Here is a 19,687-nt window from a genome sequence, read left to right as displayed (position 1 = left end):
CTGCCCCAGACCAGTGTGGGATTTCTCTCTGTGTTGCTGTTTTTCCCTGACATTCTGGTCCATCACCTGCTGCCCTAAGAATTTCCTGAGCTTCTCTCTGTGTGTTACCCTGCCTCCTCCCCTATCACCCAGCACTTCCACAAGAGAGCTCAGCTAAAATCTCCCCCACAGATGAAAACTTCCCAGGAATTTTAAGCCCTGCTCTTTGCAGAGAGATACCTTTCTCCCCCAGGCAGGTTGTATGTCCTGACAGACAGAAAAAGCAACTCCTACAGCTGATGGGCTGCACCCCACCCAACCCCAACTCAGATGTGGGGAGCACACCACTCATTGGCTTTTTGGTGCCTGAACCTTGGCAAACACTTCACATTTCCACCATGCTGTTGTGCTCTGGGCTTTCATCTCTTTCCTTTCTTTCTTTCTTTCTTTCCTTTTTTTTTCTTTTAATCTCGAAGTCTCATTATATTTGTTGGCTTTCCCAAAGCTGCAGCTCCCTGGCGTGATGCAAAGTGTGCACGTCATGGCATCACTAGAAAAGGGCTTGTTCTCTTTTGGGGGTGAAAAAACCTCAACAGCAAACAGGATCTGGGATTGTTATGGACTGGAGAGGGGCACTCTGGCTCAGGGGCAGGGTGCCCTCTGCACACCCACCTGCTCCATTAAACTTACCTCCATCAGGCTGCATTCAAAAAGGGCTCCCAGGGCATCTGCAGAGGTGGCAGCTCCAAGCAGGGGTTGTTGGGTGCCCTGGTGCATCTCTCCTGCCCTGCACCACCCTGCTGCCAGGCCCTGGCACCTCTCTGATGCCCTCTGCCCCTCGTGCTGGCCTGGATGTCACCTCTACCAGAGAATGCTGCCAGCCAGTCGGGTTTCTGCAGAGCATCTCCATCCCTGTTTCCCATTTAAATTGCAGGGCATTAGGAAGGACCCCTTGCTGCTGCCCCACTCCCATCATGGGGCCAGAAAGCTGTGACCAGTTGTGCCATTGCAGCAAAAAGAGGAGAGGCACCAGTGCTCCCTGTTCTGTGAAAGAGCACCAGCCCTTCAGCACAGGGACTTCCTGCACAGCATCCATCAAAACCACCACCCCCACCAAAAGCAGTGTTTTCTGGAAGTGAAACTGGAAGAGGGATGTGCGCCGAGAGCCCACTTGGCACCACACCACGATGTTCCTTTCTCCTGGCCAAATAATGAACGTGGCTGCTCTTTAAAGCCAGTTATGAGAGAGATCTGCCCAGCTCTGTGCTCCCAACACCACTTATTACACCATCCATCACAGCCATCCCCCACGGCAGCAGCCAGAGGACAGGGCTTGCTCTTCAGCCTCCTCATCCCTTCAGCCTCCTCATCCTTCAGCCCACACGGAGCTCTCAGGGAGCTCTGGACACATGGAGAGCAGTTCCTTACCCTCCCCTACACCAACACCAGGCCAGTGCTGAAGCATCTCAATGTTTTCAGCAGGTTTGGGTCCCAGAGCCAGCACTAGCCATGAGGGAGATGTTGGTGCTTGGAGGAGGAATGTGAGGAAGGAGCAACTCCTTGCATCCGCAAGGGAAAGCACAGCAGGTACTGTAACACATGGTGGGAAATGAGACAGGTAAAGGTGGAGAAGTCTAGTGAAGGTAATGCCAAGAGTGGTGCTGGCTAGGAGGAGGGCTAGTTTGGGTATCAGGGAAAGGCTCTTCCCCAGAGGGTGCTGGCACTGCCCAGGCTCCCCAGGGAATGGGCACGGCCCCGAGGCTGCCGGAGCTCCAGGAGCCTTTGGACAGCACTGCCAGGGATGCTCAGGGTGGGGTTGCTGGGGGTCTGTGCAGGGCCAGGGTGTGGATTTGATGATCCCATTTGATTTGTGGGTCCCCTTCCAGCTCAGATGGATTCTCAGGCTACTCATGCAGCACACAACCAGGCTCAGAAGACATTTGCTGAGGAGCAGCAGAAGTTGAGTCTGCAGAGAGACAGAGGATGGGCCTGAGTCTGACAGTGCCAAGGCCAGCCCAGGGGGAAAAGATCTCCCTCATGGCTCAGTTTCTCACAGGAAAAGGTCCAGTGAGAAATGCTGGGCTGTGGATAAGGAATCCCAGGGCAAGGACAGGGGTCCCACAAGGTCTGCATGATGCTTGAGTGTGCTGGTTTGGGCTGGGGTAGAGTTAATTTCCTACACAGTAGCTGTTAGAGGTCTGTGTTTTGGGTTTTTGCTGAACACAGGGTTGATATCACAGAGATGTTTTTGTTATTGCTGAGCAGGGCTTGCACAGAGCCAAGGCCTTTGCTGCTTTTTGTGTGGCCACAGTGGTGAAGATAATATAAAGTGAGGGGAAGAAGGAGGAAGGGAGGGATGTTTGGAGTGATGGTGTTTGTGTTCCCAAGCCACTGTCATGTGGGAGGAAGCCCTGCTCTCTGGAGATGGCTGAACACCTGCCTGGCTGTGGGAAGCACTGAATTAATTCTTTGGTTTTGTTTTCCTCATGTGCACACTTTTTGCTGTGCCTATTAAACTGCCTTTATCTCAATCCCCTCAGAAGTTTTCCAGCTTTTACCATTCTGATTCTCTCCCTGATCCTGCTGGTGGGGGATTGAGTGAGGGGCTGTGAGGGGCTGGATGGGGTTAAACCACAATGAACCACTGCAACATACCCCAAAAACTGCCCTGAGCTTCCCAGATATTAAGGTTTGGCCCTGGATTTTCCTAAAGGGGCTAAAAATCACTTGTTGCAGGAAGAACAGAGAGAACACCAAGCAAACATACCCAGCATCCCAAACCCTCTCAGGAGGAACCGCTTCCTGTCCAAGGGAACATGCCTTCCTTCCCCCTGACACACACCCTATTTTTCTTATCCTGTGACTACCTCCTGGCAATATTTTCCTTTCCCAGGACACCCCTGCACCATCCAGAAGGAGCACCTGGGAAGCACCACAGCCATCTGGACCTGGCAGTGCATGACTCTCCCTGCAGGTGACACATCCTGGCCCCCAAGGTGCCTCTGTGGTCTCCTGTGGCAGAGCACCCAGGATTTCCACTGGCAAGTTTGTAATCACACCTGCCAGACAGCTTTTCCTGCCCACAGCAAACAAGGCGGTGGAGAAGGTGCTGTTTGCACCTGCAGGATGGCAGAGAATCACAGAATATCCTGAGTGGGATGGGAACCCACAAGGGTCATGGTGTTCATGTCTCTGCACAGACCCCCAACAATCCCACCCTGTGCATCCCTGGCTGTGCTGTCCAAACCCTCCTGGAGCTCTGGCAGCCTTGGGAATGTGCCCATTCCCTGGGGAGCCTGGGCAGTGCCCAGCACATTCTTGGGGAAGAGCCTTTCCTTGATATCCAGACCTCAGCCCTAACACAGCTCCAGCCATTCTCTGGGTCCTGTCCCTGTCACCAGAGAGGAAATATCAGTACCTGCCCCTCCTCTCCCCCTCACAAGGATGTTGAAGACAGCAATGAGGTCTCCCCTCAATCTCCTCCAGCTGAGCAGACCCAGTGCCCTCAGCTGCTCCTCACTCAGCTTCCCCTCAAGGCCCATCACCTCCTTGTGGCTTTCTTTGGATGCTCTCTTACAGTTCAATGTCTTTTTTTATGCTGTGGCACCCAAAAGTGCCCTCAGCACTTGAGGTGAGGCTGCCCCACCCCAGAGCAGAGCAGCAGAGACCGAGCTGGGTGAGACCAGTGAGGAGCAGAGCAGTGGTGACACATCCTGGTCAGGATTTCCACTCTCACTGTCATGTTGGAAATGACCTCTGGCCCTTCCCCAGCCTGGAAACTCATCCTTGATGCCAATGGAGGTGAGGAGGAGGGAGGAGCAGGGGCTGACATGGCCTTCCTCATTTTGTGACCTCCCACGCCTTTGCAAGACTCATCTCAGGCATTAGTAAAGCACTTTCTGTTGATTAGATAAATTTGATGGTTTCACAGTGCAAGAAAACAAAGGCAGTCTATTCCTGACCATTACATCCTTCCCAAAACACCTAACCCACCTCTAAGATACTTTAAAAATTATGTCAAAGTCAAACATTTGTGTATGAAAAACCCAATTTAAAAATCATGATGAATTGGTTTTATTCCCTCCATCCAGCTGGTGCTGTTTCATTTTTTGTCATAATATAGAATTTCACTTCTGGGGCTGTGGCCTATTTCATCTCCCTTCAAATGAACCATTTAAAAGCCTCTCCCCACCCTCTCATTTTGTTGAAAAACTCAAGGACAATATAAACCCAGGAAAATAAATTTTCAGCCAGTGAACTGGAAAATAATCATCATCATCAAAACCAGATATTCTTGTTTTCTAGTCCCTGGCAACCCAGTTCAATAGAACTGCCACCAGCTGAGCTGCTGGCCCACCACCCACTGCTCACCCATGCACTCCCCTGGTGCTGTGGGGACTGGACATTCCTTGCCTTGGGGCCCAATATCCATGCCACACTCCAATTTTCAGCTCACAGTTTGAAGGAAAAGCCTTGGAGGCAAGAGTGTGGCCACCACTGGTCAATATACTGCAGGAGGGAGGCAGGCAGAGCTGAGCAGCAGATTAAGGATAGAGATAGGTTTTGCTGCTGCTTTGATAAACTCGGGAAAATAGAGAATCAGCAAATCATTTAGACTGAAAAGACCTCTAAGATCATGTCCAAACACTCCCCAGCACTGCCAAGGCCACCACTGACCCATGTCCCCATGGGCCACATCCACACAGCTTCTGAATCCCTCCAGGGATGGGGGCTCCATCACTGCCCTGGGCAGCCTGTTCCTAAGCTTAATGACCCTTTCCATGAAAAAAAATTCCCTAATATCCAAGCTGAGCCTCCCCTGGCCCAGCCTGGGGCCGTTCCCTCTCCTCCTGTCCCTGTTCCCTGGGAGCACAGCCTGGCCCCCCGGCTGTCCCCTCCTGTCAGGAGCTGTGCAGAGCCACAAGGGCCCCCCTGAGCCTCCTTTGCTCCAGGCTCAGCCCCTGCCCAGCTCCCTCAGCCTCTCCTGGGGCTCCAGCCCCTTCCCAGCTCCGTTCCCTGCCCTGCACACGCTCCAGCCCCTCAGGGTCTCTCTTGTCCTGAGGGCCCAGAGCTGTCCCCAGCACTGGAGGTGCCTCAGCAGGGCCGGCACAGGGACAGGACATGACACTGCCCTGGGCTGTGTCACACCCTGGCTGGCTCCCAGAGACCATCTGCTACAAATATTGAATCCCTACTTCCCATGAAGTAGCCAGACATAACCTGGTGATGGGAAATAGAGTGTAACTCTTCTATTTTCCTTTGCTTTTTTAAAATTGACTTTATCTCAACAACTTCTTTTCCATTTCATTTTCTCCCTCTGCCCTCCTGATGGAGAAGCTGGGTGGGCATCTGGTGTCCAGTCAGGATCATCCCACTGCAGTTTCCACAGGAATTTCCCACTCCGACCAAGGACGGCTGAGCAAAAACAGCTCCCCAAATGCTTTTGGTGCACACTGGATAACATTTTCTCTGTTCAGGCTCCTGGAGATCTGCCTGTAGCCCTTTGATCTCAAAGGAGGCTGTGCACAAAGGGGAGAGTTTGGGGCTGCCAATGGGTTTTGCAGGGAAGGGGGCATTTTTTACAGGGTTGCATGCAATGAGGCGTTCATTACAAAAAAAGAAACAACTTTGTAACAACCCCAAGCCCGCTATCTCTGTACAGGAAGCCTCCTCATTCCTTATCTCAGCCCCAGGAGATTTGTGGGATATCACAAATAACAGCTGGTTAAGATAAGGTCTCTCTCCCAACACGCTGCTTGCTCCCAGCATCTGTAAAGCCTCATCCTGATGGACCTGAATGGACCAGTGCCTGGAGCTGCTACATCTCATCCCTTTTCAGTCCAACCCTGCTCTTTTCTAGACGTTTTGAGCAAATATTGTGAGGGCTGTTCCCTGCATCATTCCATGCCTTAGGCACCCATCTCCAAACCCTCCCAAACACCCTCACCTACCATCAGGGGAGCTCAGCCACCAAAGGCACAGCAAAACTTAATCCACTCCCTGTCCCTTCCAGCTCCTAGCACAGAGGGAATCCCTTAATTTCAATGAGGAAAACCCCGCCAAGGAGGAGGGGAGCTGTCAGGATCCCCCCCATGCTGACACGAAACCAGCAAACAAGGTGTTTATAGCCCAGTGATTCATAATACTGCAGTTTGCAGGAAACGTAGCGCCATTCATGGTTAAGAAATTCTCTTGTTTTCTGCTAAATATATAAAATAATCACTCATCCCCTGAGCAGCAGATGCAAATTACACCTAGCATTAGCCTCGTATGCCAACTGCTATAATTCTGGTGCAGCATGAAGCTGTTTCCCAAGGCTTTAGAAGTCCCTTAATCTGCCTTCTGACGTCAAATGACAAATTTCTTGCCTGGGATCATTAACGGGATGACTAATGAAAGCTGATAAGTGAATTTATAAATGAAATTAAAGATATTAATATTAAAGGCCAGGCTACAAGGGAGAGAAGTGTGGATTTAGCAAACCAAAACAAGCAGCGTGGTAATCTGCATGAGATTTACAGCTCCTATCCTGACAGGCAAACGAGTGGTATTTTCCGCCTGGAGGTTGTGGAAGCTGCCAGGCTTGATGGACACTTCTCCTGAAGCATCACCACCCCCATTACCTTCAGACGCTGACTGAGATTTAAAAAGCTCCTGCTCAAGTTTAACTGCAAATGCCAAAGCAGGGATTAGTGCACCCCAATAGTCTTTGCAAAGATAGCTTCACCACCAAACCCTCCTGCAAACAAAATACCTTTACTCTGCTGCCAACTTTTTTTTTTCTCTCTCTCTCTCTTTTAAGATAAAAACACACCTCAGACTAGATTCTCATCTTATTCACCCCAGTATAAATGCCAAGCAACTCCTTTAAAAGCTGAGGAGTTTGGAGTTTTTTTGGGTTTATGCACGTACAAACAAGTTCAGGCCTTGCCAGATGGGAATCCAACCCCACATCCAGGCAGCTTCACCATGAACCCACAGCTCCTTCCAGACTCCAGCTGCTCCTCACTGAGGCTTGGGGCCCTCAGGAGAGACTGCTCAAGTACCAGCTCCCACCAGCTGGTGATGGTCAGCCATGAATGGACCACACAAACCTCCTGCATTGCCCCAGGGCACGCAGGCAAACACAGGCACCTCCTCTGATATAAAACAAAAAAAAAAATAAAAGAGAGAAGAAAGCTTCCTTTTGTCTGCAGATGCCCCGTTTTCAGCAGAGGCAGCATCAAAACTGGCTAGCTAGCTGGGCAAGTGGTCATGAGGGGTGACTCCTCATGCACCCACAGCCTCCAAAAATCCCAAGGTCCTGTGGGAAGTATCAGTGCCTCCATCTGGCAGCGAGATTGAAAGAAGAGTCAGATGCCACCAGGAGAATGAGGAATCCTAGAGACACAGAGGAAGCACAGCTGGGGAGGGCACATTTGTTACAGGGATGTTTCCCAATCCCTTCCTTCACTGGAGGAACCCAGGGTGGGGAGCAGCTGCAGCAAGACAGATGTCCCAGGAATGGTTTTATTGAATGCCTTTTAGAGACACGTTCCAGCCTGGAAAAAAGGACAAGAGAATGTTTCCACAGCCACTCTTAGCTCCAGAGCTGGACATATGGTTTGGTAGGCTGTCCAGTTCCATCAGTCCTGCTCAAAGAAGTCCCAGAAGGTGCCCATGCCTGGTGCTCTCCTTGTCTGGGGACACATTTGCTCTTTGGACCATTTGGGAAAGGACATGGAGGGGTGGAGCATGGCAACAGCTCCACAGCACCGCTCAGGCCTTCCAGAGGGAGGAAAAAAGAGGAAAACCAGCACCAGCCAGTGGCTCTGACTGAGCTGAGGGTCACCCACACCTCGGGGTGTCACTTCCACACAGGGCAGCCACTGGGAGCAGCTGGGACCCCAGGGATGTGATAAGAGACACACAGACACCTGGATCCTTCCCCCAAGTACCAAAATCCTCACCCAAACATTTCCCTGCAGGCGTGCCCTCACTTCACAGACTCCCAGCCCACAGGGCTGCCCCTTACTCTCTCTTTGTCCCCACAACCTGCACCTTTGCTGCTTCCAGCACTTCTTTGCTGCTGACCCCACTGGGTGCAGTCCCTCAAGCCAATGAAGAAATTCTGTTCATTAAAGAGGCACAAGCCACACACACACAGCTCTCCTGCAGGCACATTTTGCAGCCTTTAAAGGGAGGGAGAGAAAACAACAGAGGTTAAGGACACTTACCAAGAGGGATCCACGACAGCATGGGCCAACCAGCCCAATCCAGCTGGGGCTGGGAAATGCAAAGGACCATCAGGCAGGAAAATGTGTGAGAAAAGGTCCTGGGAGACTGCAAAACTGAGCAGAGGAGGAGCAGAAAGGGTTAAGAAAAGGTGGAGAGGAGGCATGGAGCAGACAAGGGTTTGCTTTCCCTCCATCCTGGCTGCTGCTGAGCTCTCCAGCACAGGAGCCCAGTCCTTGCCACCACCAGGACACCAGGACCTGTTGCAAGAGGCTAAGGAGTGATTGCACCTTTTTTTTTTTTTTTTGTGAGAATTTAACCTTTCTCAAAAGACAGAGTTTTCTCACTAAAAAGGTTTAGGAGTAAGACAAGACCACTCAAGGATTTAACTTGTGGATCTCCCATGGGGTCCTGTGCAGAGTTGCTTGGGAAACCACTTTGCCAACCCCAACTGCAGACCAACCCACTCCATCTACCCAAAATCAACCAAAAAAGGGAGAAAATTACCATTTTCCCCACTGGGTGTTGTCCCCCCTCTCACTGCCTCCCTGCAGGTCCCTGCCCTGCAGCCCCACATTCCCCTTCTTCTTCTCAAACCTCCACATCAGCTGAAACACCTGCTGAGTGCAGACTTGTGAGTTTGGAGGACCAAGTTGGCCATAAGCAGCACCTTGAAGCTCTACATTATGTGAAACCCCTTAAGATTAAAGCCTCGTGCTATCACCCAGCTCCAGGAGCTGCAGGGTTATGCAGGAACACCCAAATTCCATGAGATGCCTGAGAGTCACAGTTGGCAATGCCATCACACCTCTTCCAATTACCAAACCAACTCTGCTCCTGGGGGTTACAGATATTGAAGACAATTTAATACAGGAGAAGTTGCAAATCTTCCCTTGGATTTCTCACTCATTAATTTAAAGCCTCCCAAAACGAGCACTCCCAGGTTAAGGGTGGGAAGGGCTTTTCTCTGCTGACTTGCTGCAGCACCTGTCCCTTTTTGAACACCTCTGGAGAGAAGAATCTTCCAGTTTAGACATGAGGTGCCCCAGTGCATGGTTTGGGGTTAAACCAGCACATAAAGGGGTGGGATGTCCATGTCCTTGCTACCCCCAAAAGAGCTGTATTCCCCTGTCCTTCCACCTCTGCACCCCCAGTGGTTGTCACCATCGTCCCTCTGGTCAGGGGAGACCCATGAGCCAGTCTTGGATGTCCCAGGTGCTCCCCGAGGTACCTGGGGGGGTTCCTCCTACATCTTTTGGGGCAGTGCCTGCCCCAGCCATGCTCCATCCTCCCCTTTCAGCTACCAAGGAGCTGCCCAGGTTATGAGCAGGGTTTGAAGCTACAACAGAAACGAAACTCAAGACTTACTCTAGGAAAGTCCTTCCAGAAAGGTCACGGAGGCGGCTCTGCAAGGACACCCACACTCTGCCCAGGGCACCCCGAGCAGCCTGGGCTGTGTCCCCACCGTGTCCCCAGCACTCTGTGCCCCTGCACCAGAGCAGCTCCGGGGATTTGTGGCAGACACACCCCCTCGAGCACCCCCGAGCTTCACAGCTTCTGCTGCTGCCTCCCTCGCGCACCAACTCACCGGTTCTTAAATAACACACTTCCACGGGGCCAGATCCGCACGCAGCAAGGTAAATCCAGATCAGCTCTCTCTTTAGGCTCTGCTGATAATTCCCAGCATGAGCAAAACGTGAGCACTACTCGTTTCTGTTTCCTCTCAAAAAGGATGGAAGCTGTGCCACCAGCCCAGACCCCGTGTGAGACCCATCAGCCCAGCTCCCCTTTGCCATCATTAAGCGCACACAGATGGGTGTGAGACCTTTACACAACCCTTACAGAAATGAACCTCAGAGCTCCTTTTGTCCGTGTTTGGGATTATCCTTCTCCCTGTTACTGAAAGGAGTTATTTAAGGGAGCCCAGAGATACAGGTTGGTGCTGGAGAGACGTCTAGGCTTTACAGGAATCACTGCATGTGCCTCCACACCCACAGCAGCACCACCAGCACGTGACCCACCTTGGATTTCCTCAGCCCACCGACGCTAAAACAAAAACAAAAACCAAAAAAAAAAAAAAAAAACCAAACAAAAAAAAACCAAACAAAAAAATCATTTTCTTTGTATCAGGTGACTTTTTCAGGACTCAAACGTAGCTTTTCCAGAGTGTCAAAGGAATTAAGTCATTAAAATGTGGATGAGTTTGATGGATTATGAGCTATGAAAGCCTGGTGGTTACTGACTAATAAGGCTGGGAGGTGGAGGAGGGGGGGATGCTTCCTCTTGTAAGGATGTGTTTCTAACAAGACAGGTCAAAAATATGATGCGGATGATAAATTGCTTTAAAAGTTGCCATTAACCCAGCAGTTTTGTGCATTATTAGATTACCAAGGCATCCTCGGAGTGGGCTGAGCACGCAGCCCTGCTCTGTAGCAGGGCTAATTTGCAGAGTGAGACCTGGGGGGGTTGTCACGCTCGCTGCAGTGAATCCCCACTCCCAACAAAGGGGCAGCTGCCGGCAGGTGTCCGTGGAGGGGATGGGTTTATCCGTGTTGGGGTTTGGGCTGGGGGGAGAGGACAAGGGGGATTTTTTATTTTTTTTCCCCCCCACGCCATAACCCGAATCTCATTGTCTCACGTGGCGTGGGGTTGGTGGGGGGGGGAAGGGGGGTTGAATTTAAAAAAAAAAAAAAAAAAGGAAACGAAACAAAACCAAAAAAATAAAAAAAACGGGGGGTGGGGGGGGAGGGCAGGAGAGGGGGGAGAAAATAATAAAAAAAAATCACATTGGAAAATGATCAGCCCCAACAGGCATGCATGTCTCCCTTCATTCATGCAAGCGAGAAGCACAGCCTCCCTCCTCGGGATGTGTATGGGGACGTGTCAGGCACGGAGGAGCTCAGCGCTGGCCCGGGGCGAGGATGGAGCGAGAACAAAGGGCCACGGCATACACTACATCCAGGGGGGAGCAGGGGGCACCCCACCGGTGCTCATACAGAGGGGGACAGGATGGCCAAACAGTCACCGAGGTACACGGAAAAGGAAATATGGAGAAGGAAATCATAAATAAATGTTTATAGAGAAAACCAACCAAACTCAGGATAGAGCTAGGAGAGAGGTGGAAAGGCACAGCCTTGCGAAATGATGCGTCTCTGGGAGGGATGCTGGGGTAAAGGCAGGGCGGGCTGCAGGAGCCACTGGCTTTTGTTTTGCTTGCCAGCGGCTCCTCGTGAAATTTTAGCGGGTGGGAACCACCGACCTGCTGAATTTGTCTTCCTCTCATTAAAGACCAATCACCAATGCTGCGTCTCCCCCCCGCTTCTGTGGAAATGTAATTAAAGACAAGATGCTCCCCGCGCCTCCCCTCCCAGCCCCGTCTCCTGGCTTTGGGAGCCCTGACTTCCCTCAGCTCCTCGTGGCATCCAAGCCAAAACGGGGAGGTTTTACGGGACCCTTTTGCAGACCTGGGAGAGGAGGTCTGCTGCAGGCACAAGGAGAGGTGACCACTATCATTATCATCGCTTTGCAGCCGCAGCAAAGCTGCTCGCTGACCGCAATTCATCCATTCCTCCATGCTTCCAATATTTTAAGGCTCCCCGTGACTTTTTCTCCCAACCCCATAGTTTGCCTTCTTTTTTTCTTTTTTTTTTTTTTTTTTTTTGACCAAATCGAGTTTTTATTCAGAAGATGGTGGGCCTGGAGGCTTCGAGCAGGAAAAATGTAGTTACAACATTAGCAGCTGGGACGTTTTTACGAGCCCTGCCTTGCAGGGGTCTAGTGGAGATATTTATAGCGTGCCAGTCGCCCCGGGACCGAGGAACGGCAACTCCTCGCCTGGCAGATGGTGGGCAGGGCACTCGCAGAGATGTATACGTTTAAAATATACAGCTTAAAGATCGGAGGGGTTTTTTTTAATTTTTTTTTTTTTAATATAGAGGTTGGTTTACCTCTTGTTAATCAGGACTTTAGAAAAATAAACAATTCCCCCCCCATCCATACAGAGGGATCAGTCTGGTAAGGAAGGTGTAATGTTGTAACTAGAATGAATAAGCAGCAGACCCTTCATCAATTTCTTTTTTTGATTAATAACGAGGGATTTGATTTGTACTTTTTTTTTTTGGCTGTTCTGCGGTAAAACCAGAATTCTGCATCAGCACAACAGCAATATGGACTGTGCGCTGGGAAGTATGTACACACAGACTAATGCTGAGGGTAGATATGGGATAGGAAGTGGGGGGGAAAAAAATGTATTTAAAAGCCCCCATATCTGTTCTAAGAGGGAGAAAAAAATCCACTCACTCAAACCTCACGATGAGGGGAAAGCAAGGAAAAAATCTAAACAGCAGGATACGACAATAAATGGGAAAACAGCAATAGAAAAAGCACACTAGGTTAATATAGGAAAACTAGTTTCTTTATTGAGAGATCGTATATTAGTATTAGTGGAATCGTGTGTAACAATGTCATCATGCACACAATACAAAAAGGCAAGGCCCACCATGCTATGGAAGGGCAACAGAACAAAAGCAGCGTACACTGAGCAGATGTATAGGCTACAGCACATTACATTTCAGCAGGGTATGTCTCTACAGAGAGATTTACATCAGAAACTAGGTAATGTAAAAAAATACAGACCATGCTTTAGTTTTAGTACAAGAAAAAAGGTGGAGATACACAACCAAAGGATATTCGGTACAGAAAAAATTACCCACAAAATAAGAACAGGAAGTAATTTAGCACAGCAGAAAAAAATGTTATCCCTGTTTAATGGAAAACCATTTTGCCAGTCGTCTCTTTCGGCAGCCCGGTTTGTTTGGTTTTTTGGGTTTTTTTGGTTTTTTTTTTTTTTTGGAGGGTGGGGGGTGTCGCTGGGCGGGTTGTCGGGGGTGTGCCGGCGGGACGGGACACTTGTGGCTGCAGGGAGAGCCGGGGCTGGGGGCGATGCCCGCGGGGACAGCGGTGTCACCGCGGGGACAGGGATGCTGCACCCCCGGAGCACACGCACCCCGCCGCCCGACTCCCCGCCAGCCCGATCCTGGGAACCGCGGCCAATCGCCGCGCTTCCCCTCCCCAAATTTAATGGGTTTTTGGAAGGTTTTTCAAGCAGGGAGGTGGGACCAGATGACCCCACCGTGGTGCCCTCCAAGCTCAGCCGCCCCGGGATTGGGGGTTTGGCCGCAATTCGGGGGCGTTTGGCCCCGCCGCACCCCAAAGAGACTCTGCGACGACGACCACAGCAAAACGAATCCACTTAACAGGAATTTACAGTGCAAATGTAACTCAGCTACTACACAGGATGGAGGTACAAAAATGGCTGTTATCGGCTACAGCTACGCTGGGATGGCCTGGTGGCTACGGTGAGGGGTGGGGGTGGGGGAGAGGGTAAATTAAAAAATAAAATAAAATCCGTAAAAGAAGAGCGGGAGGGAAGGGGGGGAGGGTGGAACAGATCTACCGCAGTCGGGAGGTGCGGGCGGTAGGGGGGTCCCGAAGCGTGGCGTGTGTGGGGCGGCAGGCGCCCCAGAGAGGGGGACGCCGCCGGGCTGGGTGAGGTGCGCTGAGGGGCAGCCCCCCCTTCCTGCCGCCGGGGACCCGGGACGCGCCGCCCCCCCTCAGCCGCCGCCAGCGGCCCCAGGACGCGAACCCGCGTTGCCGGGAGCGGTACCTCTGTTGCGCACGGAGCCGAAGACGGGCAGCACCAGGTATCCGACGTGCACCAGGACCATGCTGCGGCCTTTGTGCCCCCCGGACGCGCCGGCGACTGGCGGCGGCCGCGCTCGGCCGGCACACAAAGGGGCGCGCGGCCAATAGCAGCGCGGGGGCCGTCGCCGGGACACGCCCCCCCGCCCGCCGCCGGCCAATGGGCGCCGAGGGCGGGGCGACCCGCGCGCGAGGGAGGCGCGCACGCGCGCGCGGCAGCGGCAGCGAGGTCGCGTGCGCGCGCACTCGCGCCCGCCGGTCCGGCCGCGCTTCCATCCGTCTGTCCGTCCGTCCGTCCGTCCATCCATCCATCCTTCCGTCTATCTGTCTGCCCGTCCGTCCGTCCGTCCGTCTGTCTGTCCGTCCGTCTGTCCGTCCAGCCAGCCATCCTTCCGTCTGTGTCTCCGTCCGTCCGTCCGTCCAGCCCTCCTTCCATCTGTCTGTCCATCTGTCCTTCTGTCTGTCCAGCCATCCTTCCTTCCGTCCGTCCGTCCGTCCGTCCATCCATCCATCCATCCATCCGTCTGTTTGTCCATCCACCCATCCATCCATCCATCCATCCATCCATCCATCCACACAACCACACCCCTGTCACCTGCACACACAGACACACACCACAGACACCCTCAGAGCCCCCACAGACACCGTCCCACGGGGACACGGACACCGCCACACCCTCCCACGGGGACACGGACACGGCCACACTCCCGTGCTCCTGCTGTCCCCTGCTCACAGCCCCGAGCTCTCCCACCCCACACACGCGTGGGTCACAGTCTGGGGTGCACATCCCTCATCCTGGCACTCGGGAAACCCTCAGGAGCAGGGCCACCGAGGGCTTGTGGCTGTCCCCACCCCAGTGCCACCGCCCCCACGCCCATCCGTGTCCCATCCCCGCTCCCCGCGGTGACACAGTGGCCCATTGTGTTGACGCCCCAGTTGCTGACAGAATTTATCCGCTGGGGCATCCCTGACCTAAAACGGCTCTGGCCGAGCCCGGAGGGGCGCGGAGAGCGCTGGAAACCCCTGGGAGCGCGGAGCCTCCCCCCCGCTGCTGCCCCTCAGCCCCCAAAACCCCAAACACCACACATCATCTCCATTCCAAACTGTTTTAATGGACTCGGAGCCCCCGTTGCGCAGGAGGGATTTCTGGCAAAGCGCAGCATCCAGGGAATATCATTTCACCCCGCTGCAAAGCGACTTTTCCATGGCTTTCCCACCCTGCCCAGGCTGGTTTTATATTTTATTTCATTCGCCCCCATTCCCCCCGCCCGCTGCGGCCGCCGTCCCGCCGTGGGGAGCCCCCTTAATCCCGGTTTAGCCTTATCCGTGCCGTGCATCTGGCAGGTTTAAGCGCCCGGCAGCCTCTGGACGCGGATGTGCCATGGATTTGTCCGCCCGGATTATGGCATCGGGTCTGTCGCTGGGCTCCGCTTGTGGGTTTGTTGTTTGTAGGGGGGAGGAGGGGAGGGTTGGTTTGGTTTTTTGGGGGTTTTTTTGTTTCTTTTTTTTCCTCCCCCCCATCTGAATAAAAACGTGAGCTTGGTAACCTGGGTCTGTGTAACCCCTTCCTTGCCCGTCCCACAGCCGCAGGGCAGATGCTGGGAAGGATTAACTTGATCCGCAGGGAGAGCTGCGAGCTCTCCCTGGAGCCTTCTCCAGCGCTGCAGCCTCCAGCCCAGGGGGCCCTTTTGGGCAGATTCACACAGCTGCTGCTCTGAGCTCCCCAAAAACGGCAGCAGGACAAGTTCCAGGTGCCCGCTGCCTTCCGGTGCCCATCCCATCGCATCCCAGCTCGGATGTGCCCTCCTGCCTTTCCCCCAGTGCCCTCGGGAGGCTGCTCTGGCTCGTGGGGGGCTCTTGGCAGGGAAGGGCTGGATTTTGTCCCCTCTGTCACCGTGCTGCTGTGGGCATTGCCCACCCCAGGGCTCTGCCAGCCCTGCCAGGCAGCAAATCGTGATGTCCCAACAGCGTTAATATTTCCAAGAAAAGAGCAAAATTTGTTGTTTCATTTTTTTCTGCCTAGAATCCCAGAATGGTTTGGGCTTGAAGAGACATCAAAGCTTGTCTAAAACCATGAGCAGGGACACCTTCCACTGTCCCAGGTTTCTCCAAGCCCCATCCAAACTGGCCTTGGACACTTCCAGGAGCAGCCACAGCCTCTCTGGGCACCCTGTGCCAGGGCATCCCCACCTTCACCACAAAAAACTCCTTCCTTACATCCAATCCAACCTAATTTCCCACGTTTATACCGTAATGAAACCCTTCCTGAGCCCCGTCTGCGTGGCAGCATGGAAACACACCCACTCCCCACGCATCTCTGTCAGCAGCAATGGGCCACCCCTGGCCGCTGGGGCGATGCCGAGCTGGCTGTGTCACACACACCGACAAAGGGACATCCCTTAATCGCTAAAAACCCCGCAGGGCGCCCCGCAGCCCAACCCACGCGTGGATCCGGCAGGGAGGGACGCCCGCCGTGCTTCCCTGGCCCGTCCCCACCCTGGGGGCTCCCAGGGCTTTATGGAAGGCGCTGCCATCCCCTCCGCGGTGCCCTGGGACGCTGCTGGCCCCGGGCCGGCCTGCAGCCCCTCCAGCAGCCCCAGTTGCCTCGGGCAGCTGCTCCCGTGGTCCCCGCAGTTGTCCCGGGCATTTCACGGGGCTCAGCCCCCGCCGCTGTCGCTTTGCATCTTCCCCGCCCTTCCCGGACACCCGATCCTCCGCAGATGCCGCAGGCACAGGTTGATGTTAAAATTAGCCCCTGGATCCCTCCCGCCCATCCCCAGAGCAGATTTTGGGGTCCGGCACCCCCCGTTTGGGGCATCCTCCTGCCTTTGCCGCAGGCTCAAAACCCCGCTCCTCCTGGATGCTCCCTGGCCCGCGGGTGTCCGTGAGACACGGGTGTCCCCGCGGGTGGCTCTGCTGGAGATGCTGCAGGCACAGGGGGATGTCTCGCCCCTCGGTACCACAGGGAAGGAGTCTCCCCTCATCCGGGAGGATATCCAGGAGTTAAAAGGTGATCCAGGGCCACACGTGGCGCATCAGCACCATCCTGGGGCAGGTCTGGGGGTGACCTTCACTCCCAGAGCTGCCAGATCTGCCCCCCACCCTCTGCCTCTCGCAGATGTCCTTCATGAAAAATCCTTTCTTTAGGGTTTTTCCTCCTAAGAAGTTGAGAAGCTTCAAAACCAAAATATGAACATTGATTATCTGCTGCTGCAGAATGCAACAAGTGAATCTTTGATTGGCCCATGTCAGTTGTTTCTCGTTAATGGCCAATCACAGCCCAGCTGGCTCGAGCAGAGAGTCCGAGCCACAAACCTTTGTTATCATTCTTTCTTATTCTATTCTTAGCTGGCCTTCTGAGGAAATCCTTTCTTCTATTCTTTTAGTATAGTTTTAATGTAATATATATCATAAAATAATAAATCAAACCTTCTAAAACATAAAGTCAAATCCTCGTCTCTTCCCTCAACCTGAGACCCCTGTGAACACGGTCACACTCTGCCCACCCTAAAGCCCTCTGCAATTGCACCCTGATATGGAACATTTCACCAACATTTCACTGCAAAACCAACCTGGGTGAAACCCTTTGGAGGTGTCAGGATGGTCTCAACTGGCTCAAAAAACGATGAGTCCGTTTTCTTCAAATTTAGGGGATTTTTTTGGCTGGCCTCAGGCAGGACAGTGGAACAGCCCCCAGGGAAGGGCTTTATGCAGCAGTTTTGAGGCCCCTGGTTTGCTCCAGAGGGACATCTCACACCGCCCTGAGGCCTTTCTATGGAATCCCAGAATGGTTTGGGCTGGGGGGCCCCGAGGGTCTCAAGTCTCAGGCTGGGGAGGCACAAAGCCTGTGGGGCTTGGGGGAGCAGCACTGGAGAACCTCCAGGGAAACTGGGGGTGAAAACACCTGCAGTTAAGGTAACATGGATAGAGAAAGGGCAAAAAAGGAGAGGAAATCTCTACAGCAAATAGCATTGCTCCATGCCTGGGAGCAGCAGCAACCCAAACACAAGTGGGGACTCAGAAACTGGAAGGGCTTTATTTGAGAATTTTTACACTGACATTTTATCTCAGGTTATTTTGCTGCTTTATTTTCTTTCTCCCTGGATTTTTTGCTCTTCTGCTTCTTGCCTTGTTTCTTTAGCAAAAAAAAAAAAAAAAAAAAAAAAAAAAAAAAAAAAAAAAGAAAAAAAAAGAGAGAGAGGCAATCTAGAGGAAATCATTATGCATTTGATTAAAGTGTAATATCTCAGCATTTCAATTTTCCAGTTTTATAAAGTAAGAGATAAAATAAGAAGATGGGTGAAAACCTCAGCTCCAAAGAGCAGCCATTTGGGAGCAGAGAAAGGGAGAGAAAGAAAACACTTTGCAATTATTTTGCTGTAGCCTGTTTCAGATGTGTGGCCCAGGAGGTGCTTTTTCCCTTTTCCCTGAAATGAGGATTTTTGGGAGCTCACAGCACTCGAAGGAACCCAGCACACACCCAGAACCCTCCCCAGCTCATTTCAGGAGGGAGCACAATTTATGGTGGCAGAGGGGACGAGTCCAGGGCAGGGAACGGAGCTGGGAAGGGGCTGGAGCCCCAGGAGAGGCTGAGGGAGCTGGGAAGGGGCTGAGCCTGGAGCAAAGGAGGCTCAGGGGGGCCCTTGTGGCTCTGCACAGCTCCTGACAGGAGGGGACAGCCGGGGGGGCCGGGCTGTGCTCCCAGGGAACAGGGACAGGAGCAGAGGGAACGGCCTCAGGCTGGGCCAGGGGAGGCTCAGCTTGGATATTAGGGAATTTTTTTCATGGAAAGGGTCATTAAGCTTAGGAACAGGCTGCACAAAGAGCAGCGTTGGAGCCCCCATCCCTGGTGGGGTTTAAAAGCCACATGGATGTGGCCCATGGGGACATGGGTCAGTGGTGGCCTTGGCTGTGCTGGGGGAATGGTTGGACTCAATGGTCTTAAAGGGCTTTTCCAACTAAAGCAATTCAATGAGTCTATGATGCCCCATTTGTATCTTAACATTTTTCTTAATTATTTTTCTTAATTATTTTTCTTAATTATTTTTCTTTGGGGAATTTCATTCTCCATCTGTATGGGCGTGGCAGATGACAAAACAGAGCTGGGGATTTTCTGACTGGTGGTGGTTGTTGCAGAATGGGAGCTGGTGGAGATTCACTGCACTGAGTCCAAAGTGGGGCTGATTGAATCCTTCCTTTCAATCAGAGTTTTAAGCTCACAATGCTCATTACTCCCTGTGTGCCTCCATCAGGTGAGGGCAGTTTTGGGCTTTAGGATGTGTCACACCACCCTGTTTCAAGCAGAATGACCCCAAATTCACCCTTTCTCCTCCATGCTGCCCTTATTTTTGGGGAGCAGAGGTTTTGGTGTGTTTTCCCCCCAGTGTTCTCCCCATCCCAGTATCCCAGCAGCTTCCTGCAGCAGCGGCTTTGGGATGCAACCAGGAACTGAGAAGAAAGGAAGGCCCTCTCCTGGAAACATGCTCTGCTGCAAAATCCCACAAATTCTGCCACTAATCAAGGACATTGAACTATTTTATTTATGAGATCTGGTCCTTGGTTTCCAATACCCAAAAATAAGGCGAGGTCAGCAACCCCTGTCCACATTCCCAGATCCTGGGCTTAATATCTGGAGAAAAGACTCACTAGTGGTTAATGACTTCAAAATCACAGCTGGATAATTTAATTTCAGTATTCCATCCAGATGATTTTATTTCTTTTGCTCTTCCCAGGGCCCTTTTCCCTGCCTTGGGATGGATGCTGGCTGCATGGACAGGGTCTCACCAAGGTAACC

The 19,687-nt window shown here is 52.6% G+C and overlaps 1 protein-coding gene across 4 annotated transcripts in view; it reads right to left on the bottom strand.

Annotated features, from left to right (window-relative positions):
- The window catches only part of ARK2C (arkadia (RNF111) C-terminal like ring finger ubiquitin ligase 2C), a 55,909-nt gene extending 41,924 nt beyond the window's left edge, over nt 1-13,985 (bottom strand). For 2 of the 4 annotated variants that reach the window (XM_071425811.1, XM_071425813.1), the window contains exon 1: nt 13,859-13,985. In XM_071425811.1, the coding sequence (XP_071281912.1) occupies nt 13,859-13,919 (61 nt within the window). In that variant the 5' untranslated portion in view covers nt 13,920-13,985. Of the gene's footprint in view, nt 1-8,195; nt 8,645-13,858 lie in introns of those variants that run through there. The other 2 variants (XM_071425810.1, XM_071425812.1) reach the window with 2 other exon arrangements.
- Between the last annotated feature and the right edge of the window lie 5,702 nt (nt 13,986-19,687).

This window comes from Agelaius tricolor, unplaced genomic scaffold (assembly GCF_023055355.1).
Source record: "Agelaius tricolor isolate 1412-34295 unplaced genomic scaffold, bAgeTri1.0.p SCAF_4, whole genome shotgun sequence".
NCBI classification, from domain to species: Eukaryota; Metazoa; Chordata; class Aves; order Passeriformes; family Icteridae; genus Agelaius; species Agelaius tricolor.
This window is presented reverse-complemented; position numbering and strand designations above follow the sequence as displayed.